General features: G+C 42.4%; 1 protein-coding gene across 1 annotated transcript in view; it reads left to right on the forward strand.

Annotated features, from left to right (window-relative positions):
• The window catches only part of ARG2 (arginase 2), a 32,950-nt gene that overhangs the window by 8,560 nt on the left and 5,699 nt on the right, over nucleotides 1–18,691 (forward strand). Inside the window, exons 3-4 of the mRNA XM_065940934.1 lie at nucleotides 13,325–13,502; nucleotides 15,924–16,083. Coding sequence (XP_065797006.1) covers nucleotides 13,325–13,502; nucleotides 15,924–16,083 — 338 coding nt within the window. The remainder of the gene's footprint in view (nucleotides 1–13,324; nucleotides 13,503–15,923; nucleotides 16,084–18,691) is intronic.

Genomic DNA, 18,691 nt, shown 5'->3' on the forward strand with positions numbered 1-18,691 from the left:
ATAATTCAGTGCAAATCTTACCCACCTCCCACTGGCTATCTGCCAAATGTAGCCTTCCAGCCCTTGTCCAGATATTTTGCTTCTCTTCAGAGCCTCTGTCTTGGCTTCCCCACTGCCTTTTTACACATCTCCTTGCTATAACCTGGTGTCCTGGGCCATCACTGCAATGAAACTGATTTTGCTAAGGTCTCTGATCTCCTACTTTCTAATATGGTGAATTCTGCAACATTCACATTTGACACTATTAACCATGCCATCCTTATTGAAACTGACACCACCCTCTTCTACTTTTAATTCTTCGGATTTCTTTGCAATATTCTCCACCGCCTACATGGTGGTATTCCTCAGGGTTATTGCCCTTGATCCTCTTGCTTTATGTTGCCTTGGTTGGCAGTTTGTCCATTTCCATGGCCTTCCTGGTACTTGTACATTGATGCCTCTAGAGCTTTATCTCCAACACTTAAAATTCCCTTTCCTTCCAGCTCCAAACTTATATACCAGCTGGCTTCCGTGTATCTTAACTTTTTTATTATGGAAGTGTTCAAACATAAGAAAGGTAGAGATGGTAACATAGTGAATTTGATGTCTATCACCTAGTACCAATTATCCATACTTGGCAATGTTTCTCATCCCACCTTCATAACTTTTGAAGCAAATAGCAGACATCATATTTTTTCATCTACAAATATTTCATTGTATTTCTTCAAAATTCGAGAAAGCTTTAAAATTAACTACAATACTTTATTGCATCTAAAATAAGTTAGTATCAAATACAGAGTATCAAGGAAATATAATTTAAAAGAATTTCTCAACTGAGAACCTGTCCACAAAGGTGGTAGAGAAGGAAAACAGTTTATTTTTGAATAAGCATTAAATCAGGCAATCTGCTGAAAAATTACAAAGATAAATCTTACTCTTTTCTATAGCCAAGCAGGTGCAGTACAATCCATGTTTTCAAGATTAATAACTAGTCCTCCAGTTAGAAGACTTTGATAGTTGACTTATGTCACAGGGCCCCAGGTAGCACGAGTGGTAAAGAACCCACCTGCCAATGCAGGAGACGTTAGAGACTCGGGTTCAATCCCTGGGTCAGGAAGATCCTCTGGAGGAGGGCATGGCAACCCATTCCAGTATTTTTGCCTGGAGAATTCCACAGAGGAGCCTGGTGGGCTCCAATCCATGGGATTGCAAAGAGTTAGACACGACTGAATCGACTTAGCATGCACACAGTTATATCACACGTTCAGTTCAGTACAGTCGTTCAGTCATGTCCAGCTCTTTGCGACCCCATGAACTGCAGCATGCCAAGCCTCCCTGTTAATCACCAACTCCCAGAGTTTACCCAAACTCATGTCCATTGAGTCGCTGATGCCATCCAAGCATCTCATCCTCTCACCCTTCTTCTCCTGCCCTCAATCTTTCCCAGCATCAGGGTTTTTTCAGATGAGTCAGCTTATTGCATCAGGTGGCCAAAGTATTGGAGTTTCAGCTTCAACATCAGTCCTTCCAGTGAACACCCAGGACTGATCTCCTTGCAGTCCAAGGGACTCTCAAGAGTCTTCTCCAACACCACAATTCAAAAGCATCAATTCTTTTGTGCTCAGCTTTCTTTATAGTCCAACTTTCACATCCATAAATGACTACTGGAAAAAATATCATATGTAACTCATCCTAACTTTATCATCAAACTTGGAGGGACTACTTTAGTTGACTGGCTTTATCTGGAGGGGAAACAAGCATCTCACATCTTAATGTGGGAGGTAGTTTTTTGGCAAATTGAAGCAAGGAGCCCACCACCCATGCCCTTAGAACTGGGAGGTTGAGACCCTAGACGTTTGCATTTCAAAAAGTGGTTCCCAGCTCCTTGAGGAAACATTCCTAAATTATGAGGCCTATTTAGTCTGTAAAGATTACTTGCATGTGAAAAGGACAGAGAAAGAAATTCTGAAACACAGAGAGGGGAAAAGTCTACCCTTATTTTCAACAGGGATAATCAAGTCTGTTTTCAATTTGCATCTGTCTTTACACAGTTAAGATTCACAGTGCCCAACTGATTTATACTTGTGGTTGATCTGTAGAGGAAACTAGGTCATTTGTAGAATCTCTCAGCTTGGATTTTGCAGATGGCATCCTTGTAGCATTCTGTGACATGTTCTTTGTCCTCTGTATTTTCTGTTAACTGTTTACTGAATCTAGATTCTTGGTCAAATTCAGGTCCAGCTTTTTGGGTTTTTTCCTGGCAGTTCTGCTTCTTGTGCTCAGTCACATATGACTCTTTGTGGGCCCATGGACTGTAGCCCACCAGACACCTCTGCCCATGGAATTTTCCAGGCAGGAATACTGGAGTGGGTAGCCATTTCCTTCTCCAGGGAATCTTCCCAACCCAGGGATCAAACCTAGGTCTCCTGCATTGCAGGCAGACCTTTACCATCTGAGCCACCAGGTGACATGTTTTCATTCAAAGTGATGTCATCAGTCATTGAATACTCATTGAGCCTTTAACTTGTTGATTGAGCCTTTAACTTGTTGATTGAGCCTTTAACTTGTTGAACTGAGCCATTAACTCGTTCCTGTGTATGACCAACAGGATGGTCTCTAACACCCCAATGTCAGGGCATCCAAAACTGAACTTAGCATCATCTCCACTCCCTTCCCCTGTGCTTTCTTATCTCTGGTGGTAGCAGACCCAGAAGGCTGGAGGGCAAACCCTTTCTCCCCCATGGCCTTCTTAAGTATTGCTGGAATCTCGTCAGTTCTCTCCCACCGCCTTGTCTTTATAGGCCCTCTGGCGGCTACTCTTCTGCAGGCCAGGCGGTTTTCCAGAGGCCACCAGATCTACGGTGCAGATCTGATCTGTCACCTCCTGACTTGAACCTTAGTAGCTCCTACTGCATATAGGACCTGAACCCTGCCTCTCCTGCCTCATCTCTCTGCAGTCATCCCTGATGGTCCCTGGGCATTGTTGTGTAGGCCTGAAGGCATTATGTGCCTTTTCTGCTTGGCAAGCCTTTCTCCTTTTATTCCTGGCTAAAATCTTCAAGATTCAGACACCAGTTCTTCTGAGATGCCCTCTTGGCTCATCCTGGGTCTGAGTCAGCACCTTCTCGTGACTCTTTCCATCACACCCTGTGCATGACGGCGTCATCACAATTAGCACCAGTCTGTATTTTCCCGCCTGTCTTCTGACCAGGCTGTGAGCATCCTGAAGGCAGCAGCCAGGCGCACAGTCAGCACACAGTCAGCTTTTGTTAAAGGAAGAAATGGGGCGAAGCATTCTAGCTATCTTCTGGAACTTTATTCCTATCGTGACCCATGGGATTTTCCCGGATCACAACTTCCTTTCTCTCAAAATGGTTTGCTCCTCAGAAGCGCCCTGGTTTCCCAGATTTTAAAAATGCATGACAATAAATAATATATCAAATTGATATATTATCAGATTATATATATTAATCTATATATCTGTCATGTATCAAATTGTTTAATTCTTACAAGGTGTTGGGCTACCAGTTGAATGAACTTAGTCACGCTAAGTGTTGGTAAGCAGTGATGACCAGTTTTTGCCTCCTTTTCTGAAACATGCTTGGTTTTAATCTAGAACCTGAGTATCCAATGATGACTGCTTCAAGTAAGGCTGACCTCTATTTGCTTTAGACAGAAGTGGCATTATTCCTTTCATATCCAAGACAGTACCATTCAGAGGCCTAGAACCTAAGAGATTACCATGTTTAGTTTAAATAACTTAGCGCTTGAATAAATTTACTTGTCCTCTTTATTAATGAGCAAGCTCTCCTGGTGGGGAGGGTGTATTCCTGTAATAGATGTAGTAATGCTAAGATTTGATGAGAAGATAGAAAGCATCTTTCTGGCTCCCTCCTCTATCCCAAGAAACCAGAATTACAGAATAGGAAAAGAAATAGAAAATACCTTCCTGTGTGACTGAAAATTGAGTCACAGTAGGATGTGGCATTGCGGTTAGGGTTTTCAGAGAATCATTGTCCCAAGTGAAATTGGCGATGCCTTTATATTCTTTTATAGGGAAGGTAGAAAGTTTGAACTGTGTGTGAGAGCTGGACTCCTCAGGAGCCATTGTGATGAGAAACCAATGGACCTGTGTGTATTTGCTACTGCTCACCGAAAACTCTTGTTCTTCTCAAAATGACATAATCATATTACCAACAAGTTTTGGGAAGTCTTAAGTTACACCATCTATTGTGAGGAAAAGGGTAGGGTGGAGAGAAAAACCACAAAGATGCCTCATCCAGTTGAACTAATACAATGTGACCCTTAGTGTGTGTAGGCTTTTCCTTGTTCAGTTCAGTTCAGTTCAGTCGCTCAGTCGTGTCCGACTCCTTGCGACCCCATGAGTCGCAGCACGCCAGGCCTCCCTGTCCATCAGCAACTCCCGGAGTTTACTCAAACTCATGCCCATCGAGTCGGTGATGCCATCCAGCCATCTCATCTCTGTCGTCCCCTTCTCCTCCTGCCCCCAACCCCTCCCAGCATCAGGGTCTTTTCCAATGAGTCAACTTTTGCTTGTTACCTTATTTTAACTAACGACTGTGTGAGGGTGGGACACACTTAGGGACTGAACTTGGTTAGAGATCTTGACTCTTCTGGGGAGTCAGGGGCCAGAGGACAGTGATTCTTTCCTTTGCATCTGTTATGACCACATGAGCCACCCTGGCCACCTGGTCTTCATGCATGTGCTTTCAAATTGTGTGGAATGTGGTCGGTCTGGTTTGTTGAGGTTCTTTGGGAAACTCACTGGGATGCTAGCCCAGGTCTGGGGCAGGGAGCTACACATCTGGACTGGTTTACTGGCAGAGCCGTAGTAGTCACTCACCCTTTCAGTCCTTCCTGGACAAGGTGAAGCATCAAGAATTTAAAAAAGAAAAAAGATCACATATTCTGAAGAGCAATATTTTAGCCCCAGGGATCATTGCTATCTCTTTCTGTGGTTAGATATTGAAGTAGCTTGAGGTCTTGTCAGCATGTTAACAACAGATCTTTTTCTCAGAGAAGCTTAACAGTCTTGTTTGGAATGAGGGAAAGTGGTTATGTTGCAGTGACTTGTGAAGCCAGAGGAACCCTCCTCTTCTCTCTGCCCCTGCCTGTGTTGGAATCAGGCTGCCATCTCTCTGCTGAAGATCTGAAGACTGCCCGAGAAAGCTGAGCTGGCTGACTCACTGTGGTCTAGAAGTGCCTGGAGGGTTGACATCAGTTGGGTACAGAGGGGCATACATTACTAAGCCTATTCTCAGCAGGTGATGCCCTGTTCTCCTTCGGCAAGAAGTTCAGATGTAGCTGGAAAACCAATTAGCAGGAAACAATATAAATATGAATATAATATAATATAAATATAAGTGGTGTTGTAAGTCATCTCTTATTACATGTCTTGAGCCAAACTTTCGAGCTTGTTTTGTGTTGGGGTTTTTTTACACCAGGATCACAGTCATGCACAGGCAACTAATAACAACGTCTATATCAGCTGATCTTGAGGTTAAACCCAGTATGTGTTAAATGGATATGTCTGAAGTGACCAGCCTGGATGCCGGGATTAGCCTTCCATCCTCGAGCCCCCTGTGCTACTCTCCCGGCCTTCCTCAGCTGTGGTCTTAGAGTAGCATCGTAACTGTTTTCAATAAGTTGGTCTTCCAGGTACAACTTTGAGGTTCTAAGAATTAGCAGGTGCAGTCCTTTTAAAATAACAGGAATTCCCTTTCTGTGGAATGAAATCTGCCATGTACAATATATGAATCTGTAACTTTAAGAGCCACCAGTGTTCTCTTGGCACCAAATGAGAACTCAGAGTCTTCGTTTTTCTGCACGTTTCACTGACTGATTATTCCTGACAAATCATAAGCTCTCATCCTATTCAAGGACAGTTCAAAAGACTGTACACTAATGGACTCTCGGACTTCCCAGGTGGCTCATCTGCCTGCCAAGCAGGAGACATGGGTTCAATCCCTGGGTCGGGACGATCCCCTGGAGACGAAATGGCAGTCCACTCCATTATTCTTGCCTGGGAAATCCTGGACAGAGGAGCCTGGCAGGTTATAGCCCAGGGGGTCGCTAAAGAGTTGGACACGATTTAGCGACTAAACAACAGCACAACAACAATAGACTCTTAGCTTTTCTCCAAGTCTAATATTCTGCCAGTAGGCTACCTGTGGTTTGCTATACTCACACATGTGTCAACCCACTTCAATACCCGTCTCTCGACTGGCTGGAGGCCTTGGGAGCAGCTAAAGCTACCTGTAAGTACAAGTAGAGCAGCAGAGAGAATGGGTGCCCTTCTTTTGTAGAAATGCCTGCTCGCTCATAATATTCTTATCTGATCTCTCGCCAAAGGAGGATTCAGGCATGCTCTGAACTGTGGGAGCCATTTGCCTTTGCTGAATTTCTTCTGCAGTATGTGGATGATGATACCAACAGAGGAAGTAGTGAGGATTAGCAGCTCTCCGTAAAGCATCTAGCCAGCAGTACATGGTAGGCAGAGAGAGACAAGTTGTGTTCCTTTCCCTTGTTTCCTGTCACTGGCTTCTTTCAGGGATTCACTGGTGATGAGGGCCCTGAAATAGAAGTGCTGTTCGCAGACATTGCTAAGGTCAGATAGGGCTCTTTTCATTTCTTCCGGTTGCATCATTCTGTGGATGCCCTTGTGTTCTCGTTCCACTCCGATGGAACCTGAGAGGTTTATCAAGGCCAAAGGTAACATCCAGGCCTAAAAGATCAGAGTAGTAGTCAGTGTATTTTTATTTCCAGCACTGGGAAGAAAAGCAATGAGGCGGTGCCAGTATATATAGGGCTTGACTTTTTTCCCCACTGCAAATGAAAAATGAGAGCCCTTTCCAGTTGGTTTCAGATCTATTTGATATGAGAGCTTCCTTGGAAGTTTCGGGTTTATTTCATCTTACAGTACTTCTAAAAGAGGAAAGAGCAGCAATGGAATATTGTATCTCTTCCAATTTAGACTTGCAGATGAGTTGACCTGAAGCACAAAAGATTTGAGAAGAGAGAGCTCCCTCCAGCATGGTAGCTATTCCATGTTATAATATGTGCAGTTTTCACTATTATTCCAAGATTCATTAAAATTGGTGAAACCATTTCTTGTTTTTTGAACCAGAAAATTTGCCATTAGCACTCAAATTAATTGCTTTAACTTTACTCAGTTCATCCTGCTCTTAAAAGAATTAACCTCCCATCAACCTCTCTACACCTCAGAAACAGCCTATGGGTCACAATTTATGTTCCCTGTAACTTCATATTGCTTAGCTCCAATATGCAGACATCTCATTCCTATTAAATTGTTCAACTGTTTCCAAACAAGGCATACATTTCTTCTTTCAGGTCCTCATTTTCTTTAGAAACCAATCTTAGGCTCTGTTCCACTAGTCATTTGGGTGTTACAATGCTACTGATGCAGTAGGCATTATAGGAGAAAGCTGCATTCAGGTTGCAATTGCATCAGGATGGCATGGTCCCCTCACTTGATTCTGCTCTGTAATGAACTGGAACAGTTAAGATCAGCAACATAAGCTTTCATATTTTGAGTTCTTAATCACTTAAAGATTATGGCAGTGGAACTAGAAAGTATTTACTGTGTCACAGATTTAGCTGTCTGCCAGAATCCAGTCTCATCCTCTTCTGGATGTGAAAACCTAGTTTGCTGGCCAGTGCCATCTGAGCAGGAATGATGTGCCACTTCTAGGCTGGGGCCTTTAAAAGCAGAGGTGTGCCTTCTTAGTGCCTTCTCCCTCTCCACCTGCCTTGAACCTGGGGAGACTTAACCTTAGCCATACAAGATGACAAGCTCCTAAGTGTGGCAGATCCACGAGCCAGAAGGAGTCTGGTTTCTGAATCATAGAGAGGAAAGCTGCTTGCTGACCGAGAATATTGAACCCTGGATACTTAAATGAACAAGAAACCAATCTAACATGTATATGTATGGCTGAGTCCCTTCATTATACACCTGAAACTATCACAACATTGTTAATTGACTATACCCCAATACTAAATGTTTTTTGTGTTAAAAATATATATAAAAAAAGAACAATTATGGTGCTTGCTTCAGCAGCACATATACTAAAAAACTGGAACAATTCAGAGAAGATTAGCACGGGCTGTATGCAAAGATAATGTGTGCAAATTTGTGAAGTGTTAAAAACAAAACAAAGAACACCATGGATTTTGTTTAGGGATAAAGGTCTACAAGGATACAGTAGTCAAACTTGGAGAATGGGATAAGGGACTGTCACCATTTGACACTTCCTTGACGATTTTACAAAAATTTCTGTTGTCAATTAGGAAGGAAAACAACAACAGAAGAATAACAAAATTTTCTGGTACAAAATTCACTCATTGTAGAAGCCCTTCCTTGTCTACCTGATCCTCCCTGAATTTCCTTTCATTTCTTTAGCATTCACTGTCCCTAGTCCTTACCTGGACTTTATTGTGGAAATCCAGGAGCAGAGTTGGGAGTCATACAGGGTGGGCCACTCAGGAAGGGCCCTCAAGGTATTAATCCCTTCAAGGGGTCTGGCCCTCAGCTTTGTGGATCCAGGAACAGAAGTCTTAAAGTGTGCAGCAGTTTATCAGGCTTTTATACCCAGAGACTGATGCTAACCATGATGTATAAACCCAAATGCCCATCTGTGAGTAATTACAGTGAGCAGCGGTCCTTCTGACATCCACTGTCAGGAAGTCCTCTTGCTGGTAGGAGGGCAGCGGGGAAACTAGCTGAGTAAGCAGAAGGCTGTTTGGCAAGCAAGGAATTGGAACCCACCATCCAGGCTGTGAATTAATCTGGTGATTCACTCCACAGTTACATGTTTAATGACCAAAATCCTTTTATGAAATTCAGGCTCTCTGCCATGGAGAGTGTTGCTTTTAAGACTGCCAGATTTTCTTAAGGTTCCTTTTTAGGCTTTCTGCAGCTTTATTCTGATAAGTAAACAATAGTCAATGTATGACAAAACCCACTGAAAAATAAAATTAAAAAATAAAAAAAAAAAGAAAAGAAAAAAGAAAAAAAAAAAAACACAATAGTGAGCCCAGTTAGTAATGTTTCTGTCTCACTTATCGAAGCTTACATCCTATATTCCATGACTGAACTTGAGCTTCCTCAAGTTCTGTCACTTAACCACCAGGCTGATCACTTTAGTTCTCATTATTTCTTATTGGCTATGGGAGGATTAAATGAGTTAGTCTTCAAAAATTAGTATTAGCATTATTTACTTAGATTATAAACCCTTTCTAATTATACACCTAACATAAAACACCTAGGAAGAGCCTAAATGCTTGATGTGGTTTAAGGAGATGCTGAGATAAACATGGACAGGGAAGTTAAAGGGGCTTCCCAGGTTGTGCTAGTGATAAAGAACCAGCCTGCAAATGCAGGAGACTTAAGAGACATGGGTTCAATCCCTGGGTTAAGAAGATCCCTTGGAGAAGGGCATGGCAACCCACTCCAATATTCTTGCCTGGAGAATTCCATGAACAGAGGAGCATGGTGGACTGCAGTCCATAGGCTTGCAAAAAGTCAGACGTGACTGAAGCGACTTAGCACTGGAGTGCTGGAGAGAAGTTAAAACATCAAAGTATAGGCACTGCCATAGAATCTGTCCAGCACAAGACTGTCTTGCAACAGTGGCAAGACCTAATATTAACTTGAAAGTTAATGCTTCGTTTCTCTTAAATCCAAAGTGTCCTTCCATATTTTGAGATTCAGTAAAGTACATACTGACCTTCAGTTCAGTTCAGGCACTCAGTCATGTCCAACTCTTTGTAAGTTGGACATGCAGCACCCCATGGACTGCTGCACGCCAGACTTCCCTGTCCATCACCAACTCCCAGAGTTTGCTCAGATTCATGTCCATTGAGCCGGTGATGCCATTCAACCATCTCATCCGCTGTTGTCCCCTTCTCCTCCTGCCTTCAGTCTTTCCCTGCATCAAGGTCTTTTCCAGTGAGTCAGTTCTTCACATCAGGTGGCCAAAGTATTAGAGCTTCAGCTTCAGCATCAGTCCTTCCAATGAATATTCAGGACTGATTTCCTTTAGGAGTGACAGGTTGGATCTCCTTGCAGTCCAAGGGACTCTCAAGAGTCTTCTCCAACACCACAGTTCAAAAGCATCAATTCTTTGGTGCTCAGCTTTCTTTATAGTCCAACTCTCACATAACTACTGGAAAAACCACAGCCTCGACTACACGGACCTTTGTTGGCAAAGTCATTTCTCTGCTTTTTAATATGCTGTCTAGGTTGGTCATAGATTTTCTTCCAAGGAGCAAGTGTCTTTTAATTTCATGGCTGCAGCCAACCATCTGCAGTGATTTTGGAGCCCAAGAAAATAGAGTCTGTCACTGTTTCCATTGTTTCCCCTTCTATTTGCCATGAAGTGATGGGACTGGATGCCATGTTCTTTGTTTTTTGAATGTTGAGTTTTAAGCCAGCTTTTCACTCTCCTCTTTCACTTTCATCAAGAGGCTCTTTAGTTCCTCTTTGCTTTCTGCCATAAGGGTGGTGTCATCTGTGTATCTGGGGTTATTGATATTCCTCCTGGCAATCTTGATTCCAGCTTGTGCTTCATCCAGCCTGGGATTTCGCATGATGTACTCTGCATATAAATTAAATAAGCAGGGTGACAATATACAACCTTGACGTACTCCTTTCCTAATTTGGAACCAGTCCGTTGTTCCATATCCAGTTCTAACTGTTGCTTCTTGACCTGTATACAGATTTCTCAGGAGTCAGGTCAAGGTGGTCTGGTATTCCCATCTCTTGAAGGATTTTCTACAGCTTGTGATCCACACAGTCAAAGACTTTGGTGTAGTCAATAAAGACGTGGATTTTTTTCTGGAATTCTCTTGCTTTTTCGATGATCCAATGGATGTTGGCAATATGATCTCTGGTTCCCCTGCCTTTTCTAAATTCAGCTTGAACATCTGGAAATTCTCAGTTCAAGTACTATTGAAGCCTGGCTTGGAGAATTTTGAGCATTACTTTGCTAGCATATGAGATGAATGCAATTAATTGTGCGGTAGTTTGAACATTCTTTAGCATTGCCTTTCTTTGAGATTGAAATGAAAACTGACCTTTTTCAGTCCTGTGGCCACTGCTGAGTTTTCCAAATTTACTGGCATATTGAGTGAAGCACTTTCTCAGCATCATCTTTTAGGATTTGAAATAACTCAACTGGAATTCCATCACCTCCACTAGCTTTGTTTGTAGCAATGCTTCCTAAGGCCCACTTGACTTCACATTCCAGGATGTCTGGCTCTAGGTGAGTGATCACACCATCATGGTTATCTGGGTCATGAAGATCTTTTTTATATAGATCTTCTGTGTATTCTTGCTACCTCTTCTTAATAGTGACCTTATGTCTTTTTTCTTTTTAAAAGACTTTTAAGAAAAATTTTTATAGTTGTTTTATTTGGTTATTTTTTTTTCTCTTGGTTCCCAATATCTTTGGTCTGTTTTCATATTCTACCTCCAGAACCTTTCCTTCTTATTTAGTCATTGACATCTTCTCCAGTTTTGGATCTCTCATATGTTATTTTTAAAAAAGCAATGGTATACAAAGAAGATACACACAGAAGTCTAGCTGCATATGCATCTTACCTTTAATTGAGAATAGGATAAGACAGTCTGTTTTGCTTCCAGTATCCTTACTAGTGGTGACCCCTTGGTTGGGCTTAGGTTCCAGGCTATTGTTGGCTTTATGTCCCAGACCATGGCTTCTCAAGTTTCTACATTCTCTCAGAAGTTTGGCTTTGGATTGAGTTTGAGTTCAAGAGGTAAAGCTCATACTGTACAACTTATACTCAAAGACTTCTCTTGTGCTGGTCTTAATCTAGATCTTTAACACAAATCTCTGCAGACATTAAGACGTCTCTCCTGTGACCCACCCTTTGCCCCTCCCCTCATCATACCTGGATCCCAGTTGGAGAAGGAGGCCCTTAAGAATACAATCTGTTCTAACATTCTGTTTACTCAGATCTCCTGATAGTGTTAGATTATTTAGTCCTCACCCTAAATGTAACTGATTTATTGATATAAGTGGTTAAGATTGAAAGATTGTTACTTACACTAAAGATTAACATGTAGTTACTAAAGGTTAAGGTAGAGTGACTAATGTAATTTGCTGGAATACTGTGAACCCTGCCTGGGTGGGAAAATATTACAGCTTACTGTCAGAATGTACCAGTAGCTCATTTCATTTGTTTTAAAGAGAAGTCTATGCCTTTACTGGCCAAACAGTACTCGAGGTGGATGAAGCAGGAGGAGTGGGTGGCTCCTGGGCTTGTAGGTGATGGAGAACTCACCCAGGTAGTGTCCAGTAATCTTGGACTTGGTTTCCCCCCGGTGAAGGTCTTGCGGTTGTAGACACCTACCGTCTGAGTGGGATGACTTCAGTACCTATGGCTTCTCTTTGGGCCGAGCCCCAAGACTGGTCCTGCCCAGGAGCTTCTGCCACAGCCATGGGGTGCCGTGCAGCTGTGTCACTGCGGCAGCGTGTCCAGCAGCTGGTCTGGGTGCTCATCCCTGTGGGTGAACTTGTGGAAGGTCCACTGCTGCCTGCTCCCCTTCTGCTGTCTTGTTGGCTCCTGGGAGAGGGCTGTTTAGTTCTTAAAGTGTTGGAATCAAGAGGGAGTCTTTGAGGTCTCAACTGCATAGTCTAGAATACACACTTCGGGGCAAATGGCCTGAATTGGGATCCTGATTCTGACACCTAGAAACTGTGTGACCTTGGGGCCTTGCATCAGTTCCCTCACCTATAGAATGGCATACTGCAGTTGGCTAATAGGATTGTGAGTCTTAAGAATTTCTGTTGAGCAGTTGCAACAGTGTTTGGGATCTTGTAAGTAATTAACAGTAAGAGCCTCCTACACATGAGATATTTAGGTACTCATATTGGCCTTTTATTTTTTAAAAAGTTGATATTATGAGAATTCCTATGTTTGTTTCTTTGTCCTAAATTAATGCTACTTAATTTTCTATAAATCTTTTCAGTTCCTCTTGGTATTTTACTTTCACTCTAACTTGAGGCTATCTGAGCTCTAATTGTGACCAGTTTTGTGACTGGTAGGTTAAGTGAGTGAACATTTCTGGGTTTTACTTTCTAAAATTCAGCTTCTTTACCTGCAAAATGATATTCCTAAAAGAATCTACCCCACAGGATTGCTGGGAGGACTGAATCCTGCCATTGTCACGTGACGTTTTAGTTACCCTGATATACACTCTGTTACAACTGTTATTTGTGGCCCCGGGCCAGTAAAAGTGGGAATAACATGATTACTCTTGTCACCCCTTATTCCCTTCTAGGCTGCCACCTTAAAGACTTTGGAGATTTGAATTTTACTCCAGTTCCCAAAGATGATCTCTATAACAACTTGATAGTAAATCCTCGCTCGGTGGGCCTGGCCAACCAGGAGCTGGCGGAGGTGGTGAGCCGAGCTGTGGCGGGTGGCTACAGCTGCGTCACGGTGGGAGGCGACCACAGGTAAGCGGGAGCCAGGGCGGTGGGGGGGCTGGACTGCGCGGTGCTCTGGGCTGATCAGTTAGCTTCTCTGTCTCAGTTTCCTCATTTAGAGTAAAGTACTCTAGAGTTTCTAGGGCATCATGTACATAGCATTTTCATGTCTAAGATCAGGACCACCTGAGGCATGTACAGTTTCCTTCCTAAGACGTGGCACATAGTATGAGTTTCTTTCGTAAGACGTGTCACAAGTTCAGAGTTAGACTAAGCAAAGTTTTTAGACGGTATGTTTCATGCTTACTTCTTGGAAAACCTTCTTAAAACTTCTAATGACTTTTCATTTTGATTATTTAGGAGAAGTAGAGGGATTCATCAGGCTGAATTTATTTTTTTAAAGCATTTCTGCTGACAGGTTTGTTAGAAATGCCCCACTTGGCATGTGAATACTTTCTCTACCTCCACAGTATGGACCCTAGGTGGCTTACGCAATCGATCCTTCCTCTCAGTGAGTCAGCATGCAGTTTACTGAGCACTGTTCTGATGAGTTGTCAAGCAGTGCCAAGGAGTATTGGAAACCTGTGATCTATTAGAATTAAATGAAATATACACACGGAATGAGGAAAAAATACTGAATTTTACATCTCAGAAGGAAGAGACCAGTCTGGGCTGGACTAGTCACATATCACGGGGGAGTATGATTTGAGCTAAGTAATGAAGATGTTTTTGGTAGAAAGAAAAATGGCAATGAAATACTAGGGATATCAAGCATTTAATACATAGTCTCAGTTAATCCTCAAAACCGTGCCATGAGGCAGATACTATTTTATCTAATTCACTGCTGGGTACAATGAGGGACAGACGCTGAATAACATCTAGAGCCAGGAAGTAGTAGAGCTTGGATTCAAGTCCATTGTGACCACTATGGGCAATTAAATTGTCTTTTGAGATCAAATCTAGCAACTTCCCTGAGTCACTCAGCTTTTCAGATCAATTAACAGAACTGGAAAGATAGGTAGAGTCCTCATTAAGAATAAAATTTTAGGTAGAGTAAGGAAGTCAGTCCCAGATTCTCTACTGAAATTGATTAAATAACTCAAGGGTGGGTCTTTTGCTCAGTACTCTTTGAGCTCTGAGAGCTCATTTATTGTCTCTCTCATTTATTTATTGTCTCTTTTCTGGTTGGCTTACTATTTAGGGCCCACTTATTACTGCAATTATAATCTTTGGCTTTTCTTTTGTTTGTATGAAGATTGCAGTCCTCTCACTGCTAAAACCTAGGCTGTCTGGAAGATTCTAGAAAGGAAGGGGTGTGTGTATATAATCTGAACAGCTGTTGAATATTTTAAAGAAAGAGGCACTTTTCAGTCACTCAGCTCCCTTTAACAGAGTAACATACACTACTGCTTTGATCATCAAACTGACTAAGATTATTATCCTTACCTTATAGAAAGGGAAACAGCAGTCTAGAGAAGTTAGATGACTTGTCTTATTTCACACAGTTCTTCCTAGAAAGACCCGCAGTATTCTGAATTGATCCAGTGCTTTTAGCACCATACCATGCTCTCTCTTGAAAAGGTCCTATGTGAGACACAGGGCTTAAAATGCTACCTCAGGGTATACTGACCAAAAGGATGACTGTGGCTAGTTCCTAAGATGCTTAAGCTGCATTTCCCATTTCCCTGAGGACAAATTCTTTGGTTCCTGGGAAGCTTGGGCAGCTTTCCAAACACAATTTCATCAGCTGTACTCCTTCAGTTCAGGCAGGACAGTTGGCTAATGTAAGCAGAGACCAAGGACAAGCAAAGCAAAAACCAGAAGCACCTATCGATACTTGAATGTCATGCTAATGTACAGAACATGCAAATAAACTTGCTTTATTCAGTGATCTAATGAGGTCTTTAGTTGGGTTGCCTTGCTAATGTCTTTAAAAATGCTGACTTCTTGTTTTAGGAAGTATCACATAACCTTCCTAAAAAGCGGTAATACAAATTTTTATTCTTAAGAAGTTAATATAACTGATTCTTTAAAAGTAATTCATTCTTCTTGGTCTCTCGAGATATTAAGTAGTTTCTAGTAAGTTGTTACATACTGATCAACTCTTTAACAGGATTTCATTTGTTGAACAAAATTTTGGGTCCTTTTCTGGGCAAAGGCTAATGGATCCAATTAAAGGAATTTAGGGGCAGCAATGACACCTGGCACACCCCAAGAATAACCGGTTGTCAGCTTTGAATCTTTATCACCTCCCATCTCTCCCTTTCATTCAGGATTTGTCTTTGGGAATGACATTCCCAGGGGCTCTGTTCTTATCCAAATCCAGACTCAATCTAGAGCCCTGATTTCACCCTAAGGACAAAGTGTGAGCTGTGCTGGCTGAGAATATTTGTCATTACTGATGTTTGCCAAGCAGGGGGCCTTTAAGATTATTTTATTTGTTCTTTGCAGCCTGGCAATCGGTACCATCAGTGGCCATGCCCGACACTGCCCAGACCTTGGTGTGATCTGGGTTGATGCCCATGCTGACATCAATACACCCCTCACCACTGCATCTGGAAATCTACATGGACAGCCAGTTTCATTTCTCCTCAGAGAACTACAGGACAAGGTCTGTGGGCCGAAATGAACAGAACATCGAGCAGGTTTCTAAGGGTTATCCTGGGGCTCTGAGAATCTAGTTCAGTAAGACTTCTCTGAAGGATAGATTTATGGTGATGGTGGTAATGTTCTCCACTTCTTCATTTGCTCACCAAACTTATTTTGGACCAGATAGCCTAGATGCTGGGGGCATAGCACACAGGCCCTGCTCCTGGAGTGGCTCATAATCTCATCTCATAATAAAGAAATGTGGTAGTGGGCAGTACCCTCTAGTGATATGGATATACCTACAGCCTGAAGAATTACTGGTAGGAAGCTCCTGGGCCTCACTCCTGGACCCACCAGTCTAGAAAACAAATAAAACCATGATTACCTCGGTAATGTTTTCCCACCCAGAAGACATGAGAGCTCGTGCTAGGCATGGACTAAAATCTGTGTATCCCTCCCCTCAGTAAGGGACCAAGTTAAACCAGGACAGTACAAAGGTTATTCACTAGGCAGAATTCACATTTTGACTCTTGGGGACTTGAAACATAACCTGGTTCCCATCTCGAGAACCAATCTGTAAACAATTCAATAGTGTGCAAAGAGGTGGAAAAGATCTAGTCAGCAGTATTCTTGCTATTTAGGTAAGTTAATGAGAAACCAAGGCCACCTTCAATTCAGGTCATTCGCTCAGTTGTGTCCGACTCTTTGCGACCTCATGGACTGCAGCATGCCAGTGTTCCCTGTCCATCACTATACTCCTGAAGCTTGTTCAAACCCATGTCCATTGAGTCTGTGATGCCATCCAACCATCTCATCCGCTGTTGTCCCCTTCTCCTGCCTTTAATCTTTCCCAGCATCAGGGGTCTTTTCCAATGAATCAGCTCTTCACATCAGGTGGCCAAAGTATTAGAGCCTCAGCTTCAGCGTCAGTCCTTCCGATGAATACTCAGGACTGATTTCCTTTAGGACTGACAGGTTTGATCTCCTTGCAGTCCAAGGGACTCTCAAGAGGCTTCTCGAACTCCACAGTTCAAAAGCATCAATTCTTCAGCACTCAGCATTCTTTGGCATTCAGCTTTCTTTATAGTCCAACTCTCACATCCATACATGACTACTGCAAGAACCATAGCTTTGACTAGACAGACGTTTGTTGGCAAAGTAATATGCTGTCTAGGTTGGTCACAGCTTTTCTTCCAAGAGTAAGCGTCTTTTAATGTCATGGCTGCAGTCACCCATCTGCAGTGATTTTGGAGCCCAAGAAAATAAAAGTCTGTCACTGTTTCCATTGTTTCCCCATCTACTTGCCATGAAGTGATGGGACCGGATGCCATGATCTTAATTTTCTGAATGTTGAGCTTTAAACCAACTTTTTCACTCTCCTCTTTCACTTTCATCAAGAGGATCTTTAGTTCTTCTTTACTTTCTGCCATAAGGGTGGTGTCATCTGTGTATCTGGGGTTATTGATATTTCTCCCAGCAATCTTGGTTCCAGCTTGTGCTTCATCCAGCCCGGCATTTTGCATGATATACTCTGTATGTAAGTTAAATAAGGAGGGGGACAATATAGAACCTTGACATACTCCTTTCCTGATTTGGAACCAGTCTGTTGTTCCATGTCCACTTCTAACTGTTGTTTCCTGACCTGCATACAGATTTCTCAAGAGGCAGGTTAGGTCAAGGTGGTCTGGTATTCCCATCTCTTGAGGAATTGTCCACTGTTTGTTGTGATCCACACAGTCAAAGGCTTTGGCATAGTCAATAAAGCAGATATTTTTCTGGAACTCTCTTGCTTTTTCAATGATCCAATGGATGTTTGCAATTTGATCTCTGGTTCCTTTGTCTTTTCTAAATCCATCTTGAACATCTGGACTGTTGAAGCCTGGCTTGGAGAATTTTGAGCATTACTCTGCTAATCTGTGAGATGAGTGCAGTTGTGCAGTAGTTTGAGTATTCTTTGGCATTGCCTTTCTTTGGGATTGGAATGAAAACTGAACTTTTCCAGTCCTGTGGCCACTGCTGAGTTTTCCAAATTTGCTGGCATATTGAGTGAAGCACTTTCACAGCATCATGTTTTAGGATTTGAAATAACTCAACTGGAATTCCATTACCTCCGCTAGCTTTGTTCGTAGTGATGCTTCCTAAGCCCATTTGACTTCTCTTTCCAGGATGTCTGGCTCTAGGTGAGTGATCACACCATCGTGGTTATCTGGGTCAGGAAGATCTTTTTTGTATAGTTCTGTGTATTTTTGCCACCTCTTCTTAATATCTTCTGCTTCAGCTAGGTCCATACCATTTCTGTCTTTTATTGTGCCCATCTTTGCATGAAATGTTCCCTTGGTATCACTAATTTTCTTGAAGAGATCTCTAGTCTTTCCCATTCTAGTTTTCCTATTTCTTTGCACTGATCACTGAGGAAGGCTTTTTTATCTCTCTGTGCTAGTCTTTGGAACTCTGCATTCAAATGGGTATATCTTTCCTTTTCTCTTTTGACTTGAGCTTCTCTTCTTTTCTCAGCTATTTGTAAGGCCTCAGACAACCATTTTGCCTTTTTGCATTTTTTTTTCTTGAGGACGGTCTTGATCACTGCCTCCTGTACAATGTCACGAACCTCTGTCCATAGTTCTTCAGGC

This window comes from Muntiacus reevesi, chromosome 7, assembly GCF_963930625.1.
Source record: "Muntiacus reevesi chromosome 7, mMunRee1.1, whole genome shotgun sequence".
In the NCBI taxonomy this organism is placed as follows: Eukaryota; Metazoa; Chordata; class Mammalia; order Artiodactyla; family Cervidae; genus Muntiacus; species Muntiacus reevesi.